At 39.8% G+C, this 25,197-nt stretch overlaps 1 protein-coding gene across 1 annotated transcript; it reads left to right on the top strand.

Moving 5' to 3' along the window:
- Window positions 1–86: 86 nt before the first annotated feature.
- On the top strand, window positions 87–24,537 carry LOC136253380 (rho GTPase-activating protein 39-like). Its single transcript, XM_066046031.1, has 14 exons — window positions 87–244; window positions 461–586; window positions 3,210–3,348; window positions 6,136–6,192; window positions 7,053–7,526; window positions 8,628–8,813; window positions 10,381–10,453; window positions 10,709–10,859; window positions 12,212–12,341; window positions 13,270–13,383; window positions 13,569–13,726; window positions 23,399–23,554; window positions 23,624–23,732; window positions 24,142–24,537. The coding sequence occupies exons 1-14, from the start codon at window positions 234–236 to the stop codon at window positions 24,337–24,339; spliced, it is 2,082 nt and encodes a 693-aa protein (XP_065902103.1). The 5' UTR covers window positions 87–233; the 3' UTR covers window positions 24,340–24,537.
- Window positions 24,538–25,197: the final 660 nt, after the last annotated feature.

Genomic DNA, 25,197 nt, shown 5'->3' with positions numbered 1-25,197 from the left:
GCTCTTTAGTTCTCGTAGGTAAGTTTGCAGCTGCAACTTAGAGGAGCACGTGAAATAGTTATGGATTGCGTAACTAACAGCGCGCCTGTAAAAATAATTTATTGATTATGTGGCGCATAGTGGGAGTTACAATTTAAAGAAAGGCGTTTCCTAGTAGCACGTGAATAATGTTTGGTAATGTACAGTCAGTGAAGTAGCGAGCGGACAGCTCGACCGGAGAGACACTAGGCACAATGGCGGAGAGGTAAACGTGTAGTGGTGTGACATCCTGACAAACCTCGTTTAAAAGTCTGTTTAAGCCTATCAATTAGCGAATTGTCGTCCTGGCCGGGTTACACTGGTGTACTTAGCAGAGTCTGTGTTGTTTGTAAGATAACTAAGAAATATTTATGAGTTGTTTGTGATTGCGTGTCTGTCTGCTGTGAATCAGCTTTAATTGTCGCACGTGATCGTTCTTTAGCACAAGCGAAGCAGAAGCGGCTGGCATTCAATGGGTCGAGATAATAGAACCAAAGACTCAACAGAGAATGTTCGCCAACATGGCCACTGGCGAGTGCCTATGGGACGTTCCACTGGACAGTGAATAGTAAGGATGGAATTTGTGTTGAAATTGCATATGTGTTGGAATTTAAATCGAAACCATCAGTGACTTTTATTTATTTTGACTTAGGGGTATCATAACACGAGTTAAAATGTTTAAACCCATTTGATTTAGTATGCATACAAATTTGTTATTGGGAAAAATTAAATGGATATCAAGTCACACGCTATAACTGGAAATCGTACCCAAAGTATTAGGCTTCCATAAAATACATTGCTTACCAGTAGAACTCTTATATCCATGTAGCCAGTCCTTTTTCTTCACACAATGCTTATTTTGCCTCCTTGAAACAGGTGCATATAATTATAAGTTATAATTTATTTTATGCCATGTGGAAGAAGGGATTTGGCTGCATGAGCTCAGGACTACACCCAGAACTGCAGTGGGTGATGTGTCCATTGGCCCGTTAATGTGTGCAAGTTGTTTGGGTCTGACAATTATGTGGATAGCTGGTGTGTAGTAAATGTTCTATAAAGTTCTGTATGTAAATTGTAAGAGTGAAAGCCTTTCGAGGAACCTACACATTCCAGACACTTAGTTAGGGTCCCAAAGTATCCCTTAGTACTTAAACTGACCTGGAAAATCAGGACACCTTGATAATCAGTACACCTGACAATCAGGACACCTTGATAATCAGGACACCTTGATAATCAGGACACCTTGATAATCAGGACACCTTGATAATCAGGACACCTTGATAATCAGGACACCTTGATTGGTTTATTGCCTTCCAATTTAGATCTATTTTTAGATTAATCAAGGTGGTTTTTTTGTTTTTTTGCCATCAGAGTTTTGTTCCCTATATGGAAGTGTGACATCCTTTGTATGTTTAGTGGCCTTTTTGAAAGAAGTTCGACTGTTTTTAAAAGGACTCCTTTTTAGTAACTATTAATCATCAAGTAGCTATAGGCAACTTCTAACACACACACACACACACACCACCAGGTGTCCCTATTCACCTAACAATGGTGTTGATGGTTATGTGAAGCCATACAGTGTAGTATTGTTAATTCACTCATGACAGCATGTGCACTAATACTGGCCTATTATTAAAAGTCCTTCAACTATATAGCAACCCCAACAATCTTTAAGAGGAACGTACACTAGAACCAGTGTACACCTTGGGACCAACCAAGGTATCTTTGTATGGATTATATAGGTGTCTTCAAGTCAGCTTCCAGCGTACAACCATGTAAGTACATAATCAGTGAAAAAGAGTATAACTATCACATTAACCACACTGATGGCAGCTGGCTAACACCAAACACACTATACCTTATGAGCCTTATCCGAAATTACGTCACAGACATAAAAATGGCCACTGTAGTGTGGGGACGTTCGTAAAATTTGTATGGGCGACTATGGGGAGAAATTTTTTGAACGGCAATATCTCAGCCAAGGCGGAAGATATCGAGCTCTAACCAACAGGTATGGTGATAAATTTGCTGAAAGAATAGGAATCTAGCGTTGTTTTGAAAATCAACCGAAAATCGCTTTTACGTACTTATTGTAATGTCTTATAGCCATACCTGCTAGTTACAGTTCGATATTTTCCTTCTTGGCTGAGATATTGCCGTTTAAAAATTTTCGTCCCATAGTCGCCCATACAAATTTTACGAATGTCCCCACACTACAGCGGACATTTTTATGTCTGTGACGTAATTTCGGATAAGGCTCATTGTGATGTAGTTTATATAATACTGTTTGTGTTGTGGTGTGTTCAGTATCAGATCAGCAGTATATGTGTTTGTGTACAGTACATAAAGTGACCTTAACAATCATTGGTTGGTCCATATCATGTAGTAACCTACTGATTAGAGCATAACTTGGGTTGATCAGAACGATTGTTTCATACTTCTGCACATGTAATCTGCAAAAAAAAAAAAAAAAAAAAAAAAAAAAATTGCTGTGAGCACTTAATGATCTACCTAACTTGCTGGCTTTAAAGTCGTAAAAGTTTTGTCTGCTGTAACACAAATGAAATACAGGTTGTGTAATATTGAACAAGTTGTGATTGTGTGTTGAGTGACAACTTGTACTGTTCCTGAGTTTGTGTGTGAAGACCTAGCACCTTCCAGTGTACCTGATTTTAATTTGACATTCTATTAAGCATCCTTAAAATCTTTGTATGTCTTCATTGTTTATGTTGTGTGTGTGTAGGAGAAGGCTACTGAATTCAGAAGTGTGTAATATCACTGGTATAAAATTTTGCTTTATATGATGGTGGCTATACTCCACCCAGTTTGATCCAGGAGGATTTAAAATAGGGACACTACATATGATCTGACTTTCATGAAACGTCAATTAATTTCTGAGTCTGTCTTGTACACCTGTAGTGATAGTATTGTCTGTTTTGGTACAGGACTGCAGGGATGTGCCCTGGTTTAGAATAATGGTGGCTACAAGGGACAAGGATGAGTTCCAGAAATGTTGTGTGGCACCTTAACTTGTGTATGTCAGAGGTGAATTTGTAGGGATTGTTGAGTGGTAGTGATGGCTGTTTTATTTGAGTGGTGGTCAGTACTGACCACTGCCGACCACTGTGGGCACATCCCTGGGACTGTCTGGGTGTGTACATTTGACATATTGTATGTTTCATGGTCCACAGTAAGAAGATGGACTCCAACCAGTGGTGGGAGTTGTATGATGTGAGGACTGAGAAGTTCTATTACTACAATGCCCAAACTGGAGACACTGTATGGATCAAGCCTGAAGTTGGAGATATCATACCTTTGTCTAAATTACAGGTGTGCGTGCGTACGTGTGTGTGTGTGTGTCTTTACATATGTGTTAATGCTAATACACACATCTAGAAATGAAAGAAGCTGGTTTATTAAATTATCGGAATTCTCTTTTGTTTTAATTGTATAACATGTTTATCTATTTCACTATCCATTATACTGAGGGTTTGTCACCGCTCAACACGACATACTGTTCTGTGTATAATCATCTATCTTAGTACGTGTACATGTACAGTGTGAATTGGTGTACTGACACTTTTGGACACTTTTGGATGAAGGTATCTCATTTCACTAGATCACAGCTTTCCTCTTTCAGTAGTTAAAATGTACGGGCTGTATGGAGTCAGCTTTTTTGGGTGCACCACCAAATCTTTGTCCTCATTATTGAGGTTTTCATGCTATTTCCTTGAGAGTTTATTAAGAGAGAGGTTCCACAAATGTTGATAAACAAAATCATGTGTGTAGACATGAAGACTACCTACTTGATGAGCAGTCAGTAATATTTTTATGCTGACATAGCTAAGGTGATGATGCCATGTGGAATATTTGGAAGCTAATAACATAGAGAGCACTGATGGTGCTTCTCATGTGTTAATTGGTGGGCGATGAGTCAGCATACAAGAATATTGGTTTAGAGTGTGCATGTGTTGGTGTAGAATTGGACCAGTGTAATATGGACACCTTGGGACCAGTGTAATATGGACACCTTGGGACCAGTGTAATATGGACACCTTGGGACCAGTGTAATATGGACACCTTGGGACCAGTGTAATATGGACACCTTGGGACCAGTGTAATATGGACACCTTGGGACCAGTGTAATATGGACACCTTGGGACCAGTGTAATATGGACACCTTGGGACCAGTGTAATATGGACACCTTGGGACCAGTGTAATATGGACACCTTGGGACCAGTGTAATATGGACACCTGGGGACCAGTGTAATATGGACACCTGAGGACCAACCAATAGTGTCCTGATTATCAAGGTGTCCTGATTATCAAGGTGTCCTGATTATCAAGGTGTCCTGATTATCAAGGTGTCCTGATTATCAAGGTGTCCTGATTATCAAGGTGTCCTGATTTTCCAGGTCAGTTTATGTACTAAGGGATACTTCAAATGGGACCTTAACTAAGTGTGTGTCAACACATTATCAAGTTCAGAACTACAGTGGTGCAAAAATCTAACACATCATGCAGCCTGTGAATAGCCCTGATTTGTATATATTAATTTTCCCAGAAAACCTCTACATTACAAAGATCCTTTGTTTTGCACAATTTGTGCTGTAACCATTTGCTTCATTTTCTACTCAAATTCCATGTATTGACAACACAGAGGTGTACAATACATCAGGTTTTCTTTCATCACTTAATCATCTAGACTGAACACATTGATTAACACACTATAACAGTTACTGGCTGTTATACCACATCACTTGATTAACCTCACAAACTTTCTATCAGATACCCCAACACAATACATGGCTTTCCTAGCTGCTGTAAGTTCTACTCATTATCCATATTTCTTGTGAATGTAGCCTTGTAAATGTCAGTGTCAATACCATATTTAGTTTCACAATCATGTACATACACAATGGGGAATTAATGGTTGATCAATTTATGGTCATCTTTGTCTGGTACTACTACTAAATGGGCACGCATAAAATTATTTGAAGAAATACAGTGACTCGTTCAATCATGGCTGTAACCAACACATCTTTGGTGTTTTTTCACCCTAAAGAAACAAAGGTAATGTTATGCTATATACTTCCAAAAACCAGGCGCCCAAGCAGTTAATACTATCCCATTCTAACTGAATAGGTAGTTAATCAACCATGTGTATAATAATTATTATATTCATGCTATCTCTATTATTATTTCAGCTAGATAATTAGATTGTAGTTTAGTGTATTTTGTAATTCACGAATTAAATTGTAATTCGGTAATTACATTGCTATGCACTGCTAAGGAAGCGTAACTTTTAGCAAACCAAAATTACACACAAAACTATCTTCTTAACTGTTTTATAGTGTGTCTATCATGCAAGTTGTTTAGAGAAAGCCTCAAGGCTGCCTTTCATTTCGTTCGCGTAAGTATGGTACACTCTCCCTTTCTCTTTGAAGGAATTCATTATTTCTGGTATCCTACTAATCCTATTACACTGTTTTTCGGTTGTATTATGTCCATATAATAGCCCATTAGGAAAGTTGTTCACAATGTGTTCTTTCACCCGTTTAACTCGAATTTCAAAATAGCAACCTCAGCATAAAGTTTAGCTTCTCGAAAGTGTATTACAGTGTTTACAAGTCTTCATGTACATGCTGTTTTTAACACAGAATTGTTTGCTCAGTGCTCACATGGGCAAAGTGACAACACACTTTTTTTAATGACCTCCATTATATGGACAAAGTATGGTACCAACATTGAGTGTTTTTGACATAATGTTGAAAGACAAAACGTAACTTTTGTGGTGAAATTTTGTTCTCATTGTGGTAACTTACGGCATTGTAAGTTTTCCTGCAATATTGGCAATTGTTCTGTATTGTCACTTTGTGTATATGTGTATGTGGTTGGTAATACATTAGTTATGATTTAACTGTTGTATGATGTATGTATGGTATGTGGATACAATGATGGGAGGTAAACCATGTCTACCTCCCGTCATTGTATTCACATGACACAAGCACACACACAATCACACACAGGCAGACACTCACACACACATGCACGCACACGCACGCACGCACGCACACACACACACCCATTAAGATGATGTAATATTCCTCCTCTAGACAACTCCTGCAGAGAATGGTAATAATGAAGATGAAAGTGATGATGCCTTCCTACCTGTGAGTAGTGTGTGTTGTGTACTTGATATATTAACTGGATGGGCTCCTCCTAGTCCCCATTGTATTCTACACATCTATATGGGTGTTGTATCATACATGGTTATCAAATTACTTCAGGACTTCAACCACGAACAAGTGTCCGTATCAAATTTCAATAATTCAGTTTTGCAGATCTTCACCAGATATGTAGATGCCTTACTAGCTTCTGTCTTGTCATGTGTTGCAGTGTGTAAGGCTTGAAGGGACTTTACACAATGGTGGGAGGTGGCTTTCACAGATGTGTCAGCAGGTGGGATAGTGATACAATTATTGAGTCTTGGATCTGTTAATCTGGGTGGCTGCTGTAGTGCTGAGGAAACTTGTTACTTGTAATTCTTTTAATCACTAACACAATTGTGTGAATGTTACATGTTTATAGTAAACAATATGTGCAGCTATATATGGTAATGAAAACATTGATGTGGGGTGGGAATGTTATTGCATTAGTGAAAATGTGTTTTTGGATATCACCCAACGTTTGTAGTACTTTGTAGTAGTGCTCTATTGAGATGTTTGCTAGGTCACCGTTGTTATGAAAATAAAGTTTTACATATTGCTGTACAGTAGAGTTGTATCATTTCACAGCTACTAATCATATCCATTAATTAGTATTGTTTACACTTGTAAGTGAGGTGATTAGTTGGTTTACATTGTTGCTAGTCCGTTACTGGGGTGCTCCAAATAGAGTTAAACTAATGTTTGCACATAAAGAAGTTGTCCTATTTCAGAGAAAATTTCCATTGGTGGAGGTGTGTAGGGACCTCATAAACTGATACGTGTGGTTTGCTAAGATTGTGGTATTGTGTCCCACCTTTTGTTAGGTTGGTACCCCATCGTCACCTACACCAAATTACCACCGAGAATACTCTAGTGAGCCATATCCCATACAATCGAAACAATCAACATCTTCCATAAATGGAATGGACCAACAGCCACAGTCGCCACACCCCCTCACACAGTCCGGGGGTGGTGGCGGGACCAAGACATCAACGTTACGTAATAAACTAGAAGGAGAACTAAACTTTGCTAGAGGAAAGACAAAGACATTGAGTTATAAGAGTCCATCACCAGGACCTCCCAGTGTTGCAAGGCGAAGAACTGTCTCATCAAATCAAGCACCGTCTGAAGACAGCCATGAGCTCCCTGGACCAATTGTACCTGAAATACCTGCAGCACCTGTATTCACACCTCCCAAGTCAAAGGATACTAAAAAAGCATCTAAGGAAGATAAAGAAAAGAGTTCTCGGAAGGAAGATAAAGAAAAGATTTCTCGGAAGGAAGAGGTCACGTTAAAGGTGTGTTTATTGTATAGACACAAATGCTAACATGCAAATAATGTGTGTGTGTGTGTGTGTGTGTGTGTGTGTGTGTGTGTGTGTGTGTGTGTGTGTGTGTGTGTGTGTGTGTGTGTGTGTGTGTGTGTACACTACAAAATAATGTAACATAGAGGTAATGTGTATGGTGTTAGTTTGTGTATTGGTAGGGTATTGTGTGTCTGCCTGCATATACTAGTACTATATATCTTCTGGTTAAGTGTACATACAGTATTGTCTTGAATTATGACCTGACGGTTCAGTTTCTTTTAAACTTTTTTTACCAGCCACTAAACAAGAACAATGATTATATGATAATATGATACTGTCAAGACCAGCAATCACACATTCCTTGCAATCAACTTTGAGTTGTACTCTTCATGATGTATTCCTCAGCATATATAGTACAGGGTCAAGTGTAAAGTATAGTCCACAAAATGCTTTTCTTATTGTTAATCTTGTAGCTACTGTACAGAATTGTCTACCTAGGTGTTTTTTGAACACGTACCCTTGTTTCTGTTGAAAGATGCTATACCCCTGGCCCAGAAATGGGACCTGGGGTTTATACAGGACTGGCCGTAATTCAAGGCAATATATTGTACGATATGTTATACAGAGAATCATAATCTATTATACACAGTCTAGTTGTCATTCTCACAGTACAGTAGTTACATATTCATCACTTACTGTTGTTATGACAATTGTTATGCAATCATTTGGTCACTATCAATAATGGTAATGTGCCAGCTCATTGTTTGAACAATGGAATATATTCCAGGAAACTATAATTTGTGTTACCTAAGTGTGTCAGCACACTGCACCATATACAAAGAGCCAGTGTAATATGGCTGACAGCTTGACACTGACCATGGGGCCAACCAATAGTGTCCTGATTTTCCAGGTCATTTTATGGGATATTTTGGGACCTTAACTAAGTGTCTGGATTATGTAGGTGTCCTCAAGTGTCCATATTAACAGGTTCCTGTATACATACCTCCAATACTATCATTATTGGGAAATACACTGTATTATATGCAAGCTTCTCATTTATCAAGTCTCAACACAAGTTTCCCTCTTGTACAGAGACACTCCAGTTTCTCAGGGGAGGACTCACCCAAACCACAAACCTCATCATCTCGACGAAAGACTGATGATTGCCTGCTGAAACAAGAAACAGAGTTGTCTCGTTTTAAGGAGTTATCTCAACACACTAAAGGAATCATCATTAGAAAGAAAGTGTCCATCGCTACTATGTTACAATGGACTAAGGTATGTGTGTTGTGTGTAGTGTTTGTATGTGTGTAGTGTTTTACGTGTGTAGTGTAGTTAGGTCAATATTTATTAATTCTTTGTACCCGCCCACATGCCACTTTGCCTACCGCATTGGTAAAGAAATAATTTTTGTGTTAAAGACTGAAATACTCTAATAGAGCAGTCAGTGACACTTAGTTGTTCTACTACAGCAATCAAAACTATTATTTATTTACTGAGAGGCATTTTACTAGTTCCAAAAGTGTTACCGTAGATTCCCCAAAAATTTTGGCATCTCTAAATTTAACTATAAGCACGAAAATTCTTCAGTACCTCAGTAAGCAGGCTAGTTTATGAAGTACTGACGATTCCCAATGCTCACTCAGACACAATATGCTACTGAATGCCAAGTGTGAAATCGTTCGGGGAATGCGTTCCCAACGATAACATTGTGTGGCATCACGGCTACTGCAAAACGATCCATTCCGGCTTTGTTTCCAAGTTCCTGTTCACAGAATAAGATCTCTCCAATAACTGGAACCCACATATCCTTACAACATGATACCCTCTGATAACGTTAAGTCATGGAGCACACCAGTATCTGATAGCAAGGTTTAATTAATTATAACGTGCAAATCAAGATATACCTTGATTTACACGTGATAATTAATTAAACCCGCTATCAGAATAAAATAGATTTCAACAACTAAGAAACCACAATCAATAATTGATTGTGGTTTCTATTTTTATTTAGTTGTTGAAATCCATTGTATTTAAAAGCAATGTAGCTAGTGATGACATTAGACAGTCATGGTATAGCTGTAGCGCTTTCCTTGTGCATTTCTGATTCAGTGCCAGAGTGTTGCGGTATTGTCGTTCCTCCTCAAGGCATTCCTGTTGGTCCCTGTAGACCAGAAAGTAAGCAATAGTTAAATATAAGCTAATCGTAAATAACAGCCATGAAGTGTGCAGACTGTAGAAAGTGCTTTGTTGTTGTCTGTGACACAATTGAAAAGCCACAGTCCTTTAAAGCATCTAGCCTGTTGCCTGAAACAAGTTGCCTGAAACAAGTTGACTGGTGGACAGCGTATTATCATTTGAAGGCTCACCAAAATAATGAAATTTTATTTTACTGTAGTTGTTAATAACCGTCCTCCGTCATTACCTGATTACTCTCATGGTGATGGTAAACTAGGAATCTTATTGTGTTGGCCTTTGTGTGGTGTGTTGTGTCAGTGTGTAAGCATCTGTACATATTAGGCAGCAACAATTAGCTGTTTAACCCTAGTAATCACAAGGTATTGGGTTCAGGTGTTGTGAGATACTTACAATCAGAAAATTTCATATCAATATTAGAGCCTCGGTCAGTTTCATCTCAGTTTTGAAAGGTTCCCAAAATACCAGATTAGTTATTTATGCCTATCTCATACCTTTATGCGATATTGTTATATAGTGGATGCTGAACTTTGTTTTTATCATATACTCATCATTGTGTTCCGTGGGGAAACATTGAGAGTCCCTCAGGAATTTCCCCATCAAGCAACTTATGTTAATTAATTACAGGTCACATCTCATTTTTTTATAGGATCCAATCAAACAACCAATGATCATAACAAGAGACAAGCAGATCAGAAAAGAATGTTGTGAATTATTTAGAAATATCCTTGTCTGTGTGCAGTGTGTGTCAATCTTTCATGTGGTGTTCCTTGTGTGCCATTGAATACAATGTGTTCTAATAGAGCAGTCACTGTACTAGGTATAGCCTTAATGAATCTCTTCTGTTAGTTTCTTTGAAATGTATGTATACATTATTGACCCCTTGTTTCTCACCTTAATTTTGTACAAACTCATATTGTCCCCCCACCCCCACTCATCATTCATCGAGTTGATATAGTCCTTAACACACGCTGTACTGGTGCAATCATTCATGACAGATCGTAAGGCGAAGGAGAAAGATGAGAACAAATTAGCACTAGACATCCTAACCCGAGCATGGGAGAGGAAGCCGTTGAGGGACGAGCTGTACATACAGTTGTGTAGACAGACCACTGCTAACACTAAGTCGTGAGTAACATGTACTATTGTATGTGTACTGTTCTGTGTCCCTGTTAAATACACATTGTTCAGTGCATGTATGAAGGACTTCTGTGCTGGAACCTGTTAATGTGGACACTTGAGGACACCTACATAATCCAGACACTTATACCCCTTTCATATGGTCACTTTAAACCAGGTTGAACCCACATTCAACCCGGGTTAACGTGTTCATATGACCACTATAACCAGGTTGAACCCAGAAGTCATAACTGAGTTCAACCCTACAAAGGAGTAGGGTTGAACTCGGGTTTAACTCAAGGCATGTCCACACAACAAAAATAATGCAAATTGAATACGCATTGATTCAAATTATTCGCGTCCACACGGAATGCGCATTAGGGTGATTCGAATTGAAAGTGGATTACATGAATCCACCTCCACAGGTGGTTTGAATACGAATTGGCTGCGAATCTGAACTTGCTAGTAATTGCTACGTCATAATAATGCAGCACGTGAGGGCTTGACATGTTTGCGCGTGACCTTTGTAAACAACACAGGATAGAAATACAGAAGCGCTCGGTGTGATAAAAGCGCAGGGACATATCGAAGCAGTGTTTCATCATCGTATCTAGCCCTTAGAGTTTGAAAGAACAACGGTCCCATACCCATCACGCACCATCAGCAGTTTTTCATACTCTATTCGTAGAAATCCTTCCGGTACGTTATAAACAAAAGTATAAGCATTACTATGAACTATTCCTTTCAGTCTATTGTTAAACTCGCTGTTCTCTTGGTTGGCGCAAATGAGTGTTTTCTCAACCGTTTAATTATCCGTTTATCACACCAGTAAATTCAATAATGAGCATTACGCGATAATGCGTGTGGACATGTTCAATTCGGATTCAATACGCATTGCCTGAATTCGTTTTGCATCCGGTTCCTAATTCGAATTTGTGTGGACATGCCTTCAGTTTATGGCTTCAAAAGCGAGTTGTGGTTTTTAATGAATACATAAAATGCTTAGAAGACGATTATCACTCAATGAATACCATCATGTGATGATTGCTTGTGAACAGAAACTGGGTTGAACCTGGGTTGAATGTGGGTTACTCAACCCGGGTTGAACCCACTTTTGGGTGGCCATATGAAAAGGGTGTTAGTTAAGGTCCCAAAGTATCCCTTAGTACATAAACTGAGCTGGGAACCTTGATAATCATTATTGGTTTGTCCATGTCATACTGGCTTTACTGTACATCCCAACACTCACACACTGACTTACACATAATTAAATTTAGCAAAATAATGTTATGAAGGTCAACTACATAGGTCACTTTGTTAAGCTGTTTTTGAATTTTATCATATTGTTTGTGTCACTGTAGGAAGAGTATAGAGAGAGGTTGGCAGTTGTTCACAATAGCTCTAGCCTTCTTCCCACCTTCAATAAAATTCCGGTCCTACCTGGAGGGATACTTGTGGAGACATGTGGACCCTTCACCAGACTCTCATGGGGTTGGTACAAATGTATTGCAGTATGTTGTATTGAATAATGACTGTTAGTGTTACTGTATTATCCACAAGGCATATTTGTACCATTTTCATAATGTATTATATTAGAATCCTATGGACAAGGGAGCATGTAACTCCATACACTACTATAACGTTGCAGGCAAAATTCAAACATGATATCTTGTAATAGTGGTGTATATCATTAGTAACATCATTACTATTCCATTATCTTGTGTGAAGGCAGTGAAGCTACTATGATAGGAAGGCCATCAAGTTGAAGGAAATACTTTGGGTAGTCAACTGGAGTAATTTCGTGTCATTATCAAATGTAGAAATTTCTGTGCTAGCATTCTTCCATTGTTTAGCTTCACTTTGTTATGCCGACAAAACACGACATATTTGAGCTTGCATCTGTGTAATAAGGAGTTTTAAACTTAACAAAGTTGAAAATTCAAACAAACAAACATCACATGGCAGTGATGTTTGAAGTTCACTATTTACAGAGTTGCATACTCCCTTGTGTTCCTAATGTCTTGTCAATATTATTTTTAAGGTTTCTTTTTTTGCTATTTAGCTGGTGGTCTCCATATTAGGGCATTGAATGAAATAAGTTATAAATGTAATTTCAGGCCAGTAAACTGCCATGTATGGTTTGGTGTATTGCCCCTTATAGACCAAAACACTCAAAATTTAAATGAAAGTTTCAGTAATAACCTTAGATTACTTCTGAGGTATATACCACGAGAAGCAATCTGAAAGAGTCTAAAATAAAGGAAAAATTCTGGTGGCCAGATTCCTCAAGATGCTGTAAGTACACAAATCTATGTACCATTGCTCCCACCCTCCTCCACACTCATGAAAGCTAATTTTACCCTCTCTTAAGTCATTACCTACTTGCATGGTAAACACTACACAATACACTTGTTAACAGGTTCCAGTACACACATACGCTCAGTATTGTCACAAGAGAGTGGAGAAGATGACCATGATGGGAGCTAAGAAGGGACTTAAGAAACCTTCGTTGGACGAAATACAACATGCCAAGGTGATCACAATGTCTCGCGTGTCCAGTAAACAGCTAGTTGTGTTTGTATGTGTGTTGGTGTGAGGGTTGTGTTGTTTGCTACATAAATGAACAAATGCATAGTGTGTGAATGTATGTGATGTGTTGTTTCACTGTTTGCAGAGTTATATACAGTCTAAGCCATACCTGTATGTCCCCACACGCAGAATGCACCATTCAACCCATCAATGTTTGGCACATCACTGGAGGAGGTGATGGAAATGCAGAAGGCCACCAAGCCACACCTCCACATCCCATGGGTCGTCATCACCTTGTCAGAGACTGTCCTCGGATTAAAAGGTCCCCAAACTGAAGGAATATTCAGGTGAGTAGTTAATCAAGAAGTAACATTTTAAAAAGATGCTTCAGTTGCTCCTATGACATCACATTGCCACACGACTATGTTTAATGTTCGACCTTAAACCTGCAAAAAAAACTTTTGGGAAATGTGTGTTTACACAATATGGGCATGTGTGGGGACAATAGGTGGGGGGTAGCTTAGTTCTCATAGTATAACACTACACATTCATTGAAAATCTGTTCACTGGGCTACTTGGAAAAGGTTAAATGAACACTGTAACTACAGCGGCTTACTTGTTTTGAAGTGATGAACAACAGTGAGTCACGTCTCCATGTTTCTAAGTTCTTGTCATGTGTTTAATTTCGATTGTGGGTTTACTCACGTGAGTCATACTAGGCCTGAAAGAAAATTTAACAGTGAAACGAACGGAACTTGTTGCAAGCTGATAGGAATAACTACCATTGAGAGGTATGTAAAGGGTTTGCGTGTTTCCTTACCAAAAAAAGTTATATGCATGGCTAGGTTTGGCCTCACTGTTTAGCATTAGGGAAAAACCCCAGGTATCATTTTAATCCTTGCTGCATCACAAATAGAATGATGTAAATTGCGTAGCCATAGGATGGATGCTTCGAAAGTTACAGCGCTTTGTGCAAGGCATGCATATTTGGACCATTGTAGGTTTAAGGGTTAAGTATTGTACTTACCAAGCAGGGTATTTGAGAAGACAATATGGTGCTCCATTGGCCCAGTGTGCCCACAAAACGACCCACACACCCCATGACGTCTGCTCCAATTTGTTCAGTTTTGTGGCTAATATACTTCAAACTTGAAGTGATGGGCCTGATGGTATACTACTGGTGGAGCAGTGGATATCTGAGTTGGGCCAGTTTGGTTCAACTTATCAAAAACCCTGTTACCAAGCATTCAAAATATGTTATCAACTCTTGTTCTTATCATTTGCTGTGTGTTGAGTTGGGTGTTGAGGAAAATTTGAGCTACATTCCTGTCAAAACTACAAAAGAACAGCCGAAGCATTAGCGTGCAGAACTGTTAACCCAAAGGTCCAGGGATTGATTCCTGCCCATGACTTTTTTGTTTTCTCATTACCAACTTTTTGTGACACTTTCATATTTCAACTATTGATGACACTTACTCGGCAGTATCGACACGATTTACACGTGAAATAAAATAGTCACCATCTGGCTATGTTGCAAAGTTTATTGCAAGCTTCTACGTACATACGTTCCTTCATCTGCTACAGCGTGTTGAAGGCCATGATGTAGAGAATAACTTCAGCTGCATTCCACTGCTAATCACACGATAAACAGCTTAGCTGGTAAAGTACCTCTGAGGTTGTTGCAGTTACTGCTGTGTAGGGTGTGGGTTCAAATCCTGCCAGTGACAAAACTTTTTTTTGCTGTATATACCATTTTGGTGCATACTTTTCTAACTCAACTTTTTTTTTCTCATAGTAAGTTCAGCTATTGCGTCACAGCATATGGACTGTTGGAAAAGTATATAGTAGCACATTTGATAGGTGTAGGGCAGGCATGGGCAGACCAGTTGGATGCATGTCCGTTTGTCTGTGTGTTTGTCCCCATGTGTTCTATTAGAGTAAGTGCCAATTCTTTGTGATGTAAACTACTTGCCTAAATTATAAAAACAATTAGCCAGGAAGTGTGCACCAAGTTGATTTTGCTCAAACATTTACTTGCAGTATAGCTACAACAAATATAGGTCTGCTTTGTTGATCACGTTATAACAGTGCCTACGTAATTTACGCATGTGTTGGTAATTACCCCATGTTCACATCATTTTAACCCTTAAACCCGCATAATCCAGAAAACTGGATTTGATTAAAAACGAATTCAAAACGCATAATACTTTTGCCAATTTACATAGGTGGTTACTAACAAGCATATCTCATGAAGTGTTTGTCCGATGGCTTAGAAACACAGATTTTAATAATTGGCAAAGAGTAAGCTATATAACTGTGTATAAACTTTCAATATATAACAAAGAACTTACCCACTATAATGTGCTGGATCATTTTGTGTTCTTTCGTCTTCGTATCATCATTGTGCTCGTCCGACAATGACTTAAATCACATGATGTCTATATATCAACTGAATTTCCATCACGTGAGGACTAATGTGATACCAAGAACAAGTCAGTGTAATGAAGTATGGCCGAGTTATGGCCATTTGTACATTGCTATGTGAAGAAGGAAGATGGAGGGATTGTTCTTTTGCTCTTTCAAAGCGAAACAGAAAGCTCTGGGTTGGATGGACGAGACAAAGTTTGGGACCATTTAAACCAAAATTTAACGGTCACTAAGATGGTGTTTGTTGTTTTTAGAAGCTTCAACAGTTTCTGTGTTATGGATTTCAGTGTTACAAGGGAAGCATGTGATCCAGTTTACTGGATTATTCATTTCCAGTGCTTACATTTTATAAAACAGCTGCTGGTTCAAGGGTTAACTATTAGCCTTGTATAATGGTGGAATAAGGTTCATGCAAAAGATATCACCACGCATGTTACTTTAGGACATGATCTTTAATGCTTCATTCCCAATGCATTGATTCATGTTATTGTGATTAATGTGAAATGGTCCTGCATGTATGGCAGGCACCAATGCTGCTAGTTAATAATAAGTCTGTCATTTTCATACAGTTATACTGATGGACCCAGCGCACCATGCTTGCTCTCAAGTAGGGTGTTTTACAAGTGAGATGCTTTCCTTAGCCATCATATAGCAAATGTCGAACCTTTTCCTCATTCTCTGCCTAGTACCGTCATCAAGATTTAAAAAGGATTGACCAGTGGCTAAGCTTAATACTACAGATGAGCCACTTTGTCCTACCTGTTCATCCTTCAGTTTCGACATAGCAGCCTTGCGTGCATCACTTGTGGTATGGTCAATCACATTGCTTAGCTTCTCATTGGATGAGCCAGTAATCCAAGCTGGTGAGAAGTTCCTTCGCAAGTGTATGTGTTGTTTAAACCAGAACAGTGAAGTGATGCAACATAACTCATAACCATATCATTGTCTGGTGAGATACCTCTTCCACTTGTCAACAGTAGCCCTTAGAGTTCTGGCTTGAACTTGAAGATGATTCTGTCACAGAGAAACTATGCTTCCTACTTGCTATCTCAGTTATGATTAGAGATTTACGTGTTAGAGTACAAAAAATGCCAGACACCTTTCTTTAGGCTTCATAAAGAATTGAGTGATTGTGATTACAGTGGCTATACAACCTTCCCAAAGAGCCCAATGAATAAACTTAAATTGTTACATAATATTATGGGTTTGGCCAATGGCCAAGAGTAAATAATTTACTCTTGGTTTGGCTAATAGAGTGTTTCAGCCCGGTCTATAAGAGAAATGCACATCTGCTTCTGCGTTCCGCGTCTGTTCAGCACACATCACCTGTCATGTTGCCGCTTAAATTTATTCTAATTAATGCTCTCCAAAAAAAACACGTGATCTAACAACAATATTATTAAGTAACACAATCTATCACACTCCCCGTGTTTGAGAGTGACTAAAGGAGAACGATCAAACAGTTTGTGTACTTATAAAAATCAACAAATGTTCAGTTAAACATGCTGAGTCTTCTTCTCAGCTCTCCAGCAACTGCAGCAGTTCTTCTCTTCCTTCCTGTGTTTGATGCCTTATCAGGCCCAGTTTGTTCGGTAGTCTTATCCTGAATTGTAGTCTCACAATCTCTGGTCACGGCATTATCAAAGTTCTCTGCAGAGGATACCTCAAGAGAGTAAAGATGCTTAACACTCCTACGAAGCAACAGTGGTGAACCTTCGGATTTTCCTACTCTTACCACCACAGCACAAACTTCTCCATCCTTACCAGTAAGCAAACTCTCTACTACTGCAACCTTCCAGAAGGCTCTCTTGGTAGAGTCATCCTTTAAAATTACAATATCTCCAAGAGAAATCTTTGAAACGTTTCTACTGGGAGATCTTGCCTTCTGATTTTCCCTCAAAGAAAGTAGATATTCCTTTCGCCATTGTCTAGTGAACTGTCTTAAGAGGTGTCTCTGTGTCCGGGATCATTTTGATAATGTTTCATTAGTGCTAACGACTTCAAAATGTGAGCAATTCGGACTGCTAGTTACTCTTCTTCCATTTATAAGGTGGGAGGGTGACAAGGTATAGGTGAGACCACTAGTGTCATCCTCAACATAAGTGAGAGGCCTAGAGTTCAATATACACTCAATTTCAATCAACACGGTGCTCAGCTGGTCAAAATTAAGAATTGGTCGACCCAAGGTCTTGCAAAGACAACGCTTGACACTGCATACAAGACGTTCCCAAAGCCCCCCCACCAGGGGGCCTTCTCCACGATGAACCTCCAAGAAATTTGATTACGAGCTAGGAACCATTGCACTTTAGCAGACCTTGATATCTTCGTCACCTCCTTGCTAGAAGACTTGAAGGTTTTTGCATTATCAGAAATCAAGGTAGCGGGTAGGCCCCGACGACCAGCAAATCTACATAAAGCCAAAAGAAAACTCTCCACTGCCATGTCATGTGTCAATTCCAAATGTACTGCACGTGTCGAGGCACATGTAAACAAGCACACATAAGCCTTCTCCTGATGATCTGACTGTTTCAAAGAATTAACATAAAGGGGACCAGCAAAGTCAACCCCAACATGCGAAAAAGGAGGGTCTTCAGAGACCCTTTCTGCCGGCAAATCAGGAGGGGAACCGATTGTGTATGGGTTTCCCTCAATTCTTCTACATACTACACATGATCGAATGAACTTGCATGTTACGTGACGGCCCTTTAACACCCAATACTTCTCCCTGAGTAAAGTGAGTGTTTGGCTCACTCCACTGTGTTTAGCTAGTTCGTGTGTATGGCGTATTAATAAGGTTACAAGGGGATGTCTACATGGTAAGAGCAGTAGGTTCTTACTGGATAGAGACAGTTGGGAATTGTTTACTCTTCCCCGGCATCATAGAAGTTTATCCTTATCAAGGTAAAGTCCAAACTGTTCAAGCAGGAGAGGACGGGCTCCTGCAGGTTTCAACAAATAACTCAACTCTCTTTCAAAGAAACCTTGCTGTACAGTTTGTATCCAGATATTCTCTGCCCTTTTTATTTCCTCAGCTGTCACCACTGAACTCTTTTGTCTACACACCTGCCCTTCAAGGCATCAACAAATCTGAACACATAAGCTGTGACATGCAACAAGGTTTCAATGCTGCTGTGGCGATCAACATTGATCAAGGTAGCCAGTCCAGACTGGTTAGGTACAGTAGGTGCAACTAAGGAGTGTGTGAGGTTAGGCTGTGTCTTAGCCAACTCAAAATCAGCACTGGCTATAAAATCGATGTCAGGAGTAGTGGGTGGAATGACTTCTTCCCTTCCAATAAACTCAGGTCCGGTCCACCAAAGAGCGGAGTCAACAAGCTCTCTTGCTCCTAAACCTCTTGAAGGCAGATCTGCTGGGTTCAGGATTCCTGGGCAATAATTCCATCATTTGCTGTCAGTCAGTTTTCTTACTTCATTTACGCGACTCTGAACGTAAGGTTTCCATGTCCTTTTATTGTGAACCCAGTGTAATGCCACCATCGAATCTGTCCAGAGGTAAATGCAATCAAGGGTAGGTGGAGAATCAGCAACAGAAGATACAAGTCTAGATAACATCAAGACACCCAATAATTCCAAGCGAGGAATTGTTTGTTTACTGGTAGGAGCCACTCGGGTCTTGCTACAAAGTAGCCTAGTCTCAGTGTGATCATTGGGATATTTGGAGGTAAGGTAAAGAACAGCTGCGTAAGCCCTTTTGGATGCATCACTAAACCCATGAAGGAAAACTGAAATAGGGTACTGATCAACAAGAATACAGCCTCGTGGTATCTTCACCTTACTAAGTTCCTTAACATGGTTTCCCACTCCTTTGTCAATTCAGCCAACAAGAATTCATCCCAATTCACTTGGTTGGTACAAAGACGTTGAAACAGAACCTTCAAGCTGATCACGAAAGGACTTAAAAGACCTAACGGGTCAAACAAACTAGCAGTTAACCTTAAGACTGATCTTTTTGTCTTGGGAAGCTCATGGGACAACTGGATAAGACCACTGAATTCAAAGGTAAGTTCATCATTCAAGCTATTCCAATTAACCCCCAACAACTTACAAATATCCTTTCCACTGCTAGGAGAGGGCTCATCGGTATTCTTCTGTGTAGTTGCCTTGGAAGATCCACACTCAGCTTGGCGAATAAGCCTTAGGAATTTGAATTCCATTTCCTTAGATTGAATCCTCCCCGATACATCACGTGTTTTGCAACCTTGTACAACTCAAAGGCCTCCTGCACATTCACACCTCCAGATACTAGGTCATCGACGTAAAGGGACTGATCTATCTTATCAACCAAACGGGGATATTCACAACGATATTTAGCTAAGTGCAAGGAAATGACAGCCCCTAAAATAGCTGGAGAGGGTCTCAAGCCAAATACAAGTCTCGTGAACCGAAACTGGATTATCTCACTGTCCACCTTGAGAGGGTCTTTCACCCACAGGAACCTCAACATGTCTCTGTCCTCCTCAGCAACACTTACCATGAGAAATGCCTTCTCAATATCAGCAATCAGGGTAACTCGGTGACAACGGAATTGTACAAGCATATTAAATAGTTTTGAGATCAGGTTTGGTCCTACTTGCAAACAGTCATTCAGTGAAATGTCATCACTGGCAGAGGCAGATCCATCATAGACGATTCGCACCTTAGTGGTGCTTCAATCCTGCTTAGTTACCGGGTGGTGCGGGAGGTAGTGAACATACGACGTGTTAGAGTTCTCATCATCAACAGGTTCTATAATATCTAGATTGAGCTGCTCACTAATCAGACACTGATATTCCTTTAATAGGTTAGGATCTTTGATCAATCTTCTCTGCAAGTGTTTAAGCCTATTGAAACACAAATTGTAGTGTTGAGGAATATCACTCTTCTCTCTGAGCCATGGAAGCCCAACCTCATATCTCCCACCATGAAACCTTACATTGCTAAGGAAAAGCTCTGAACTTGACTCAAGACTACATATCTCCTTGACACCCACAGATTCAGTCTCCCAAAATGACCTTACAATCTCGGTGAGACTATCAATACTGGAACCCAATTGTGTAGTTGCCATGGTTCTTTGACATACAGTTAAATGTGTCCCTGCAATGGTAGGGGAATCAGAAGTGATTGTGGTCCCAGACAAAAGCCATCCCAATTTACTCTTGACAACTGTAGGGCCACCATCTGTTCGAATCACTTCTTCACCTACAAAGGTCCAATAGTGGTCTGATCCAATGAGAATGTCAATACCTTCAGGGGCACTGGAGGGCGGATCCGCTAAATCAAGTGAAAGCAACTTAGGAAAGTTGTTGAGATTGACTGCATTGGGTACAGACAAGCAGATGGTAGGAAACTGCAAGGCTTGTAATTGTACGATTTCACCTGTGCCAGGTGCCCGCAAATGGACCTTCACCAAATCACAATTTCTGCCTTTAAAATCTGATTCACCGAATGTGTTCAATTGTAGCTTCTCCTTCTTCAAGGGTTTGAGGTTTAGACGACTAACTAGAGTGTCAGTCACATAGGACCTTTGACTCCCTGTATCAAACAAGACACGGACATTAATAGTCCTTCCAGTGTCATCGTTGAAGGCTACAGCACGAGCAGTTTGTAACAAAACTAATTTTCCCTCCCTTGTAGTGTTCGAAGTATTGGCCGTAGTTTCAGTGGAAGTCACTGGTTCAGAAGGTGGCTGTGGCTTGTCCCCAACAGTCTTATTGCAAATTGACCGATGATGTTTCCTGCGACAGTGTTTACACTTTTTGGTCGATTCACAATCTTTCACACGGTGTTGAGATTTCAAGCAGTTAAAGCAACGTCCTGCTCAAGGTAGGAATTCGCGACGGTCCCTCACTCCTGTGATGGTAGTACACATTGATGGGTAGTGGTCACCTCCACAATAAACACACTTTGACGGCTGGCTGCCTGCATATAAGGAACTGGCTGTGGGATTTAAGGGACGTTGAGTGGTATTCGTTTTGTGAGAGGGCGTTCGAGAAATGTGAGTGGCTTCTCTAGCAGTCACCTCAGATTGAATGGTGTCTAAGAGATCTTGAATCTTCCAGACTTGGCCAGGATGATTCCGTGCCATAATCAACTTGACCTCATTAGGTATCTTCTGCATAATTACAGGAATCAGGAGTGCCCCGTAATGTTTCAAGTCTATTCCAAGAGAGCTTAATCCTCTCACATGAATTGTGATACGGTCATAGAGGTGTCTTAAAGAGGAAGGGCGATCTAAGTTGCAGTCTGGGAGTTTCATCAACTCCTCCATATGAGCGGATATAATCACTATTTGGTCACCAAACCTTTCTTGTAACAGAGTCACGGCAGCATTGTAATTTGCTTCAGTCAGTGTTAATCCTTGCACCACCTTGCTAGCTGGACCATCTAGCAGAGAAGACAGATAATTGAATTTATCAACTGTGGATATTTCTGGGTTTTCATGCACAGCGGCCTTGAAGGAATCCCAGAAAGGCAACCAGTCTATAGCAGTTCCACGAAACGTAGGCAGCTGGAGTTTAGGTAAACAAGTCCGTAAAGTCGTCGAAGCAACAGTTGGGGGTGGGGTCGCAGCTGGTACGTGAGGTGCTGGCTTCAGAAATACTTCAATCCGCCGTTTGCATTTGAATATCTTGGCGCTAATCTCTTCAGCCTCTTCAATTTTGTGTTCTATATCCTTGACATCACACAAGCCTAATATGTCGTCGTCGAGCTTACGCAGAACACTCAACTTAGTTTGTAATTGTTCAACAATAACCTTTAAATGACCGACCTTTTCTTCCGGAGCAGTGTCTGTCAGAGTTTCTTCAACTTCATGTACCAGCTTCGTTACCACTCCCCGGTTAGCAGATCGGACTGCCTTCAACCTTTCCAGATTCATTGTTCTAGTCAACAACAACTACTAGAAGGAAAAGAAACAAGCGAGAAATCACTCCAATCACTAGACGGGGTACCTTTACTGGTGCCTGTCAACCCTGCACCAAGGAATTTGCGTTTGTCCTCTTGGATATCGTGCCCCACGTTGGGTGCCACTTGTTTCAGCCCAGTCTATAAGAGAAACGCATGTCTGCTTCTGTGTTCCGCGTCTGTTCAGCACACGTCGCCTGTCACGTTGCCGCTTAAATTTATTCTAATTAATGCTCTCCAAAAAACACACGTGATCTAACAACAATATTATTAAGTAACACAATCTATCACATAGAGTTAGGAAATCTACCTACACAAGTCAAGACTAATGACCAGACAATGATGACCTGTCAAATAGCTTAATGGACTGCCAAACAGATCAGTTAGCCTGACAAATGTCAGGTGACTGAGGTGACTGGCGTTATAATTGTCTCTGTGAAGAACCATATCAAAATTTGCAGTTTAACTGGGGGAAGCCATTCATAATCTGTAAAAATATTTTCAGATCTTCCACAAAAATAACTATTCTCACTAACACCCTTGTGTAACACATTGCTGTATTTCCAGACTCAAAATGGCCAATTGTTGAAATTGGTTAGAAATTTACCAACAGCCGAATGTTGTATGTAGTGTATTTCTAACACACTGTGTTCCTTAGTCACATTTCATGTTACTATCACACCCCTGTAGGGTACCAGGTGATATTGATGAGGTGAACAGTCTCAAGTTACATATTGACAAGTGGAAGGATCCACCTTCAGCCCTGGCCGATCCTCATGTCCCTGCCTCACTACTCAAGTTATGGTTCAGGGAACTGGAAGAACCATTGATACCTGAAAATTATTAGTATCCTCTTGCAACTGTGTGTGTTTTGTGTAAGTCTGTCTGTCTGTATTCTTCCTTATCCACTATCAGTCAAGACTGTATTGACAATAGTGAGAACCAAGGTAATATTCTGGCCCTGGTTGGGTCACTACCAGATCTCAATAGGAGAATACTACTCTTCCTTGTAAACTTCTTGCAGGTGAGTGGGTGGGGCTGTGAGCTCATGTGATGCTGTAGTATTCCACAGTGTAATATGTATTTCACAGTTGTGTGTTTACATAATATTGTGTCACTATTTACAGTTGGTTTGCATCTACCCCAGCCCCTCGTTATTTGGCTCAGCTGCCATACATTTAATGGTTTTGTTAAGAGCATAAACAATAAGGTTTTATGTGGCTTGCCAACATGTACAAACTATTTGTAGTCACCTCTCTGATATTAGTTTTTGTTGGCCAGATGAAATGTGAATCTTATGACTTCACTGTTATTCCGTATTTGTGATTTTGTGTATTTCACTGTGTACAGTAATTGTGTGTGTAATTGTGTATTCCATATTGTAATTGTGTATTCCATATTGTATTTTATTGTAATTCTATTCCCAATTACAGAGATTCACAGAACAATCAAGTTCAAGTATTACCAGAATGGGAATAGAGAACTTAGCTATGGTCTGGGCTCCGAACTTTTTACGCTGCCCATCAGACGACCATACCCTGATCTTCCAGAACACAAGGAAGGAAATGTCATTTCTGCGTATTTTGTTGAGAGGACTGGACACTTCAGAAGTGGAAGAAGTCCCGTCGTAGCCTCACTAGACACAGTACCACACACCATACACACACATCATCCAGACACAGGAATAATAATAAAATAATAATTTACTGCCCTCTTGTTGTACCACAGTGTGAGGTAGGGTGGAGAATACTTTTTGTAAACAACTTGTACAGTAAATATTAATAATTATCGATTGTGCTATATTATTTTTACGAAAATTAATTTTGTGAGCCGAAGAACATGTTACTTGTACTGGTATACCTCATTTGTTGATGTATTTGTGTGTGCATGAAGAAAGTAAGATTTAAAAATGGAGGCACTGTGTTTTTTATTTATTTATTTATTTATTAATGCTTTACAGCACAAGTGCTGAAGGTCTGTAGGACACCTGGTCCTACAGCCTGCTCAAAGACTTTAGCTAGTTTATGCAATCATAGATGTACTAACTGGGGTTAGTATATCTATGATGTAATGCATTGGTCTCTTGGTCTGGGTATGAGACTAGCAATGCTAACTATGTACATTGGCTTGTTTTACACAATTATGTTCAAGATCTTGTCGTCTATGTACTGTCCCCTTGAATGCCAGTTTCCTGTTTCAAGATTTTCAAATTATCATGCAGGCAGAAGGTCATTATTTATTATGGCTAAAACCTTGAAGAAAACACTAAAATAGACCCACTATATTTTTGAAAATCCATGATATGACACCCACACAAATATCCTGAAATTAATTTATTTTGAAATGAACAAACAACCTATTCATTGTTGAAATCAGTACTGAAATATACAATGCATCAAATTAAAAGCCTGACAATGCCTTTTACAACCGTGTGTACAGTAAAATTATAATCAGCCATGCCTCTATGATCTGGTGTAACATATTACTGC

Source organism: Dysidea avara, chromosome 4 (assembly GCF_963678975.1).
Source record: "Dysidea avara chromosome 4, odDysAvar1.4, whole genome shotgun sequence".
Taxonomy (NCBI): domain Eukaryota; kingdom Metazoa; phylum Porifera; class Demospongiae; order Dictyoceratida; family Dysideidae; genus Dysidea; species Dysidea avara.
This window is presented reverse-complemented; position numbering and strand designations above follow the sequence as displayed.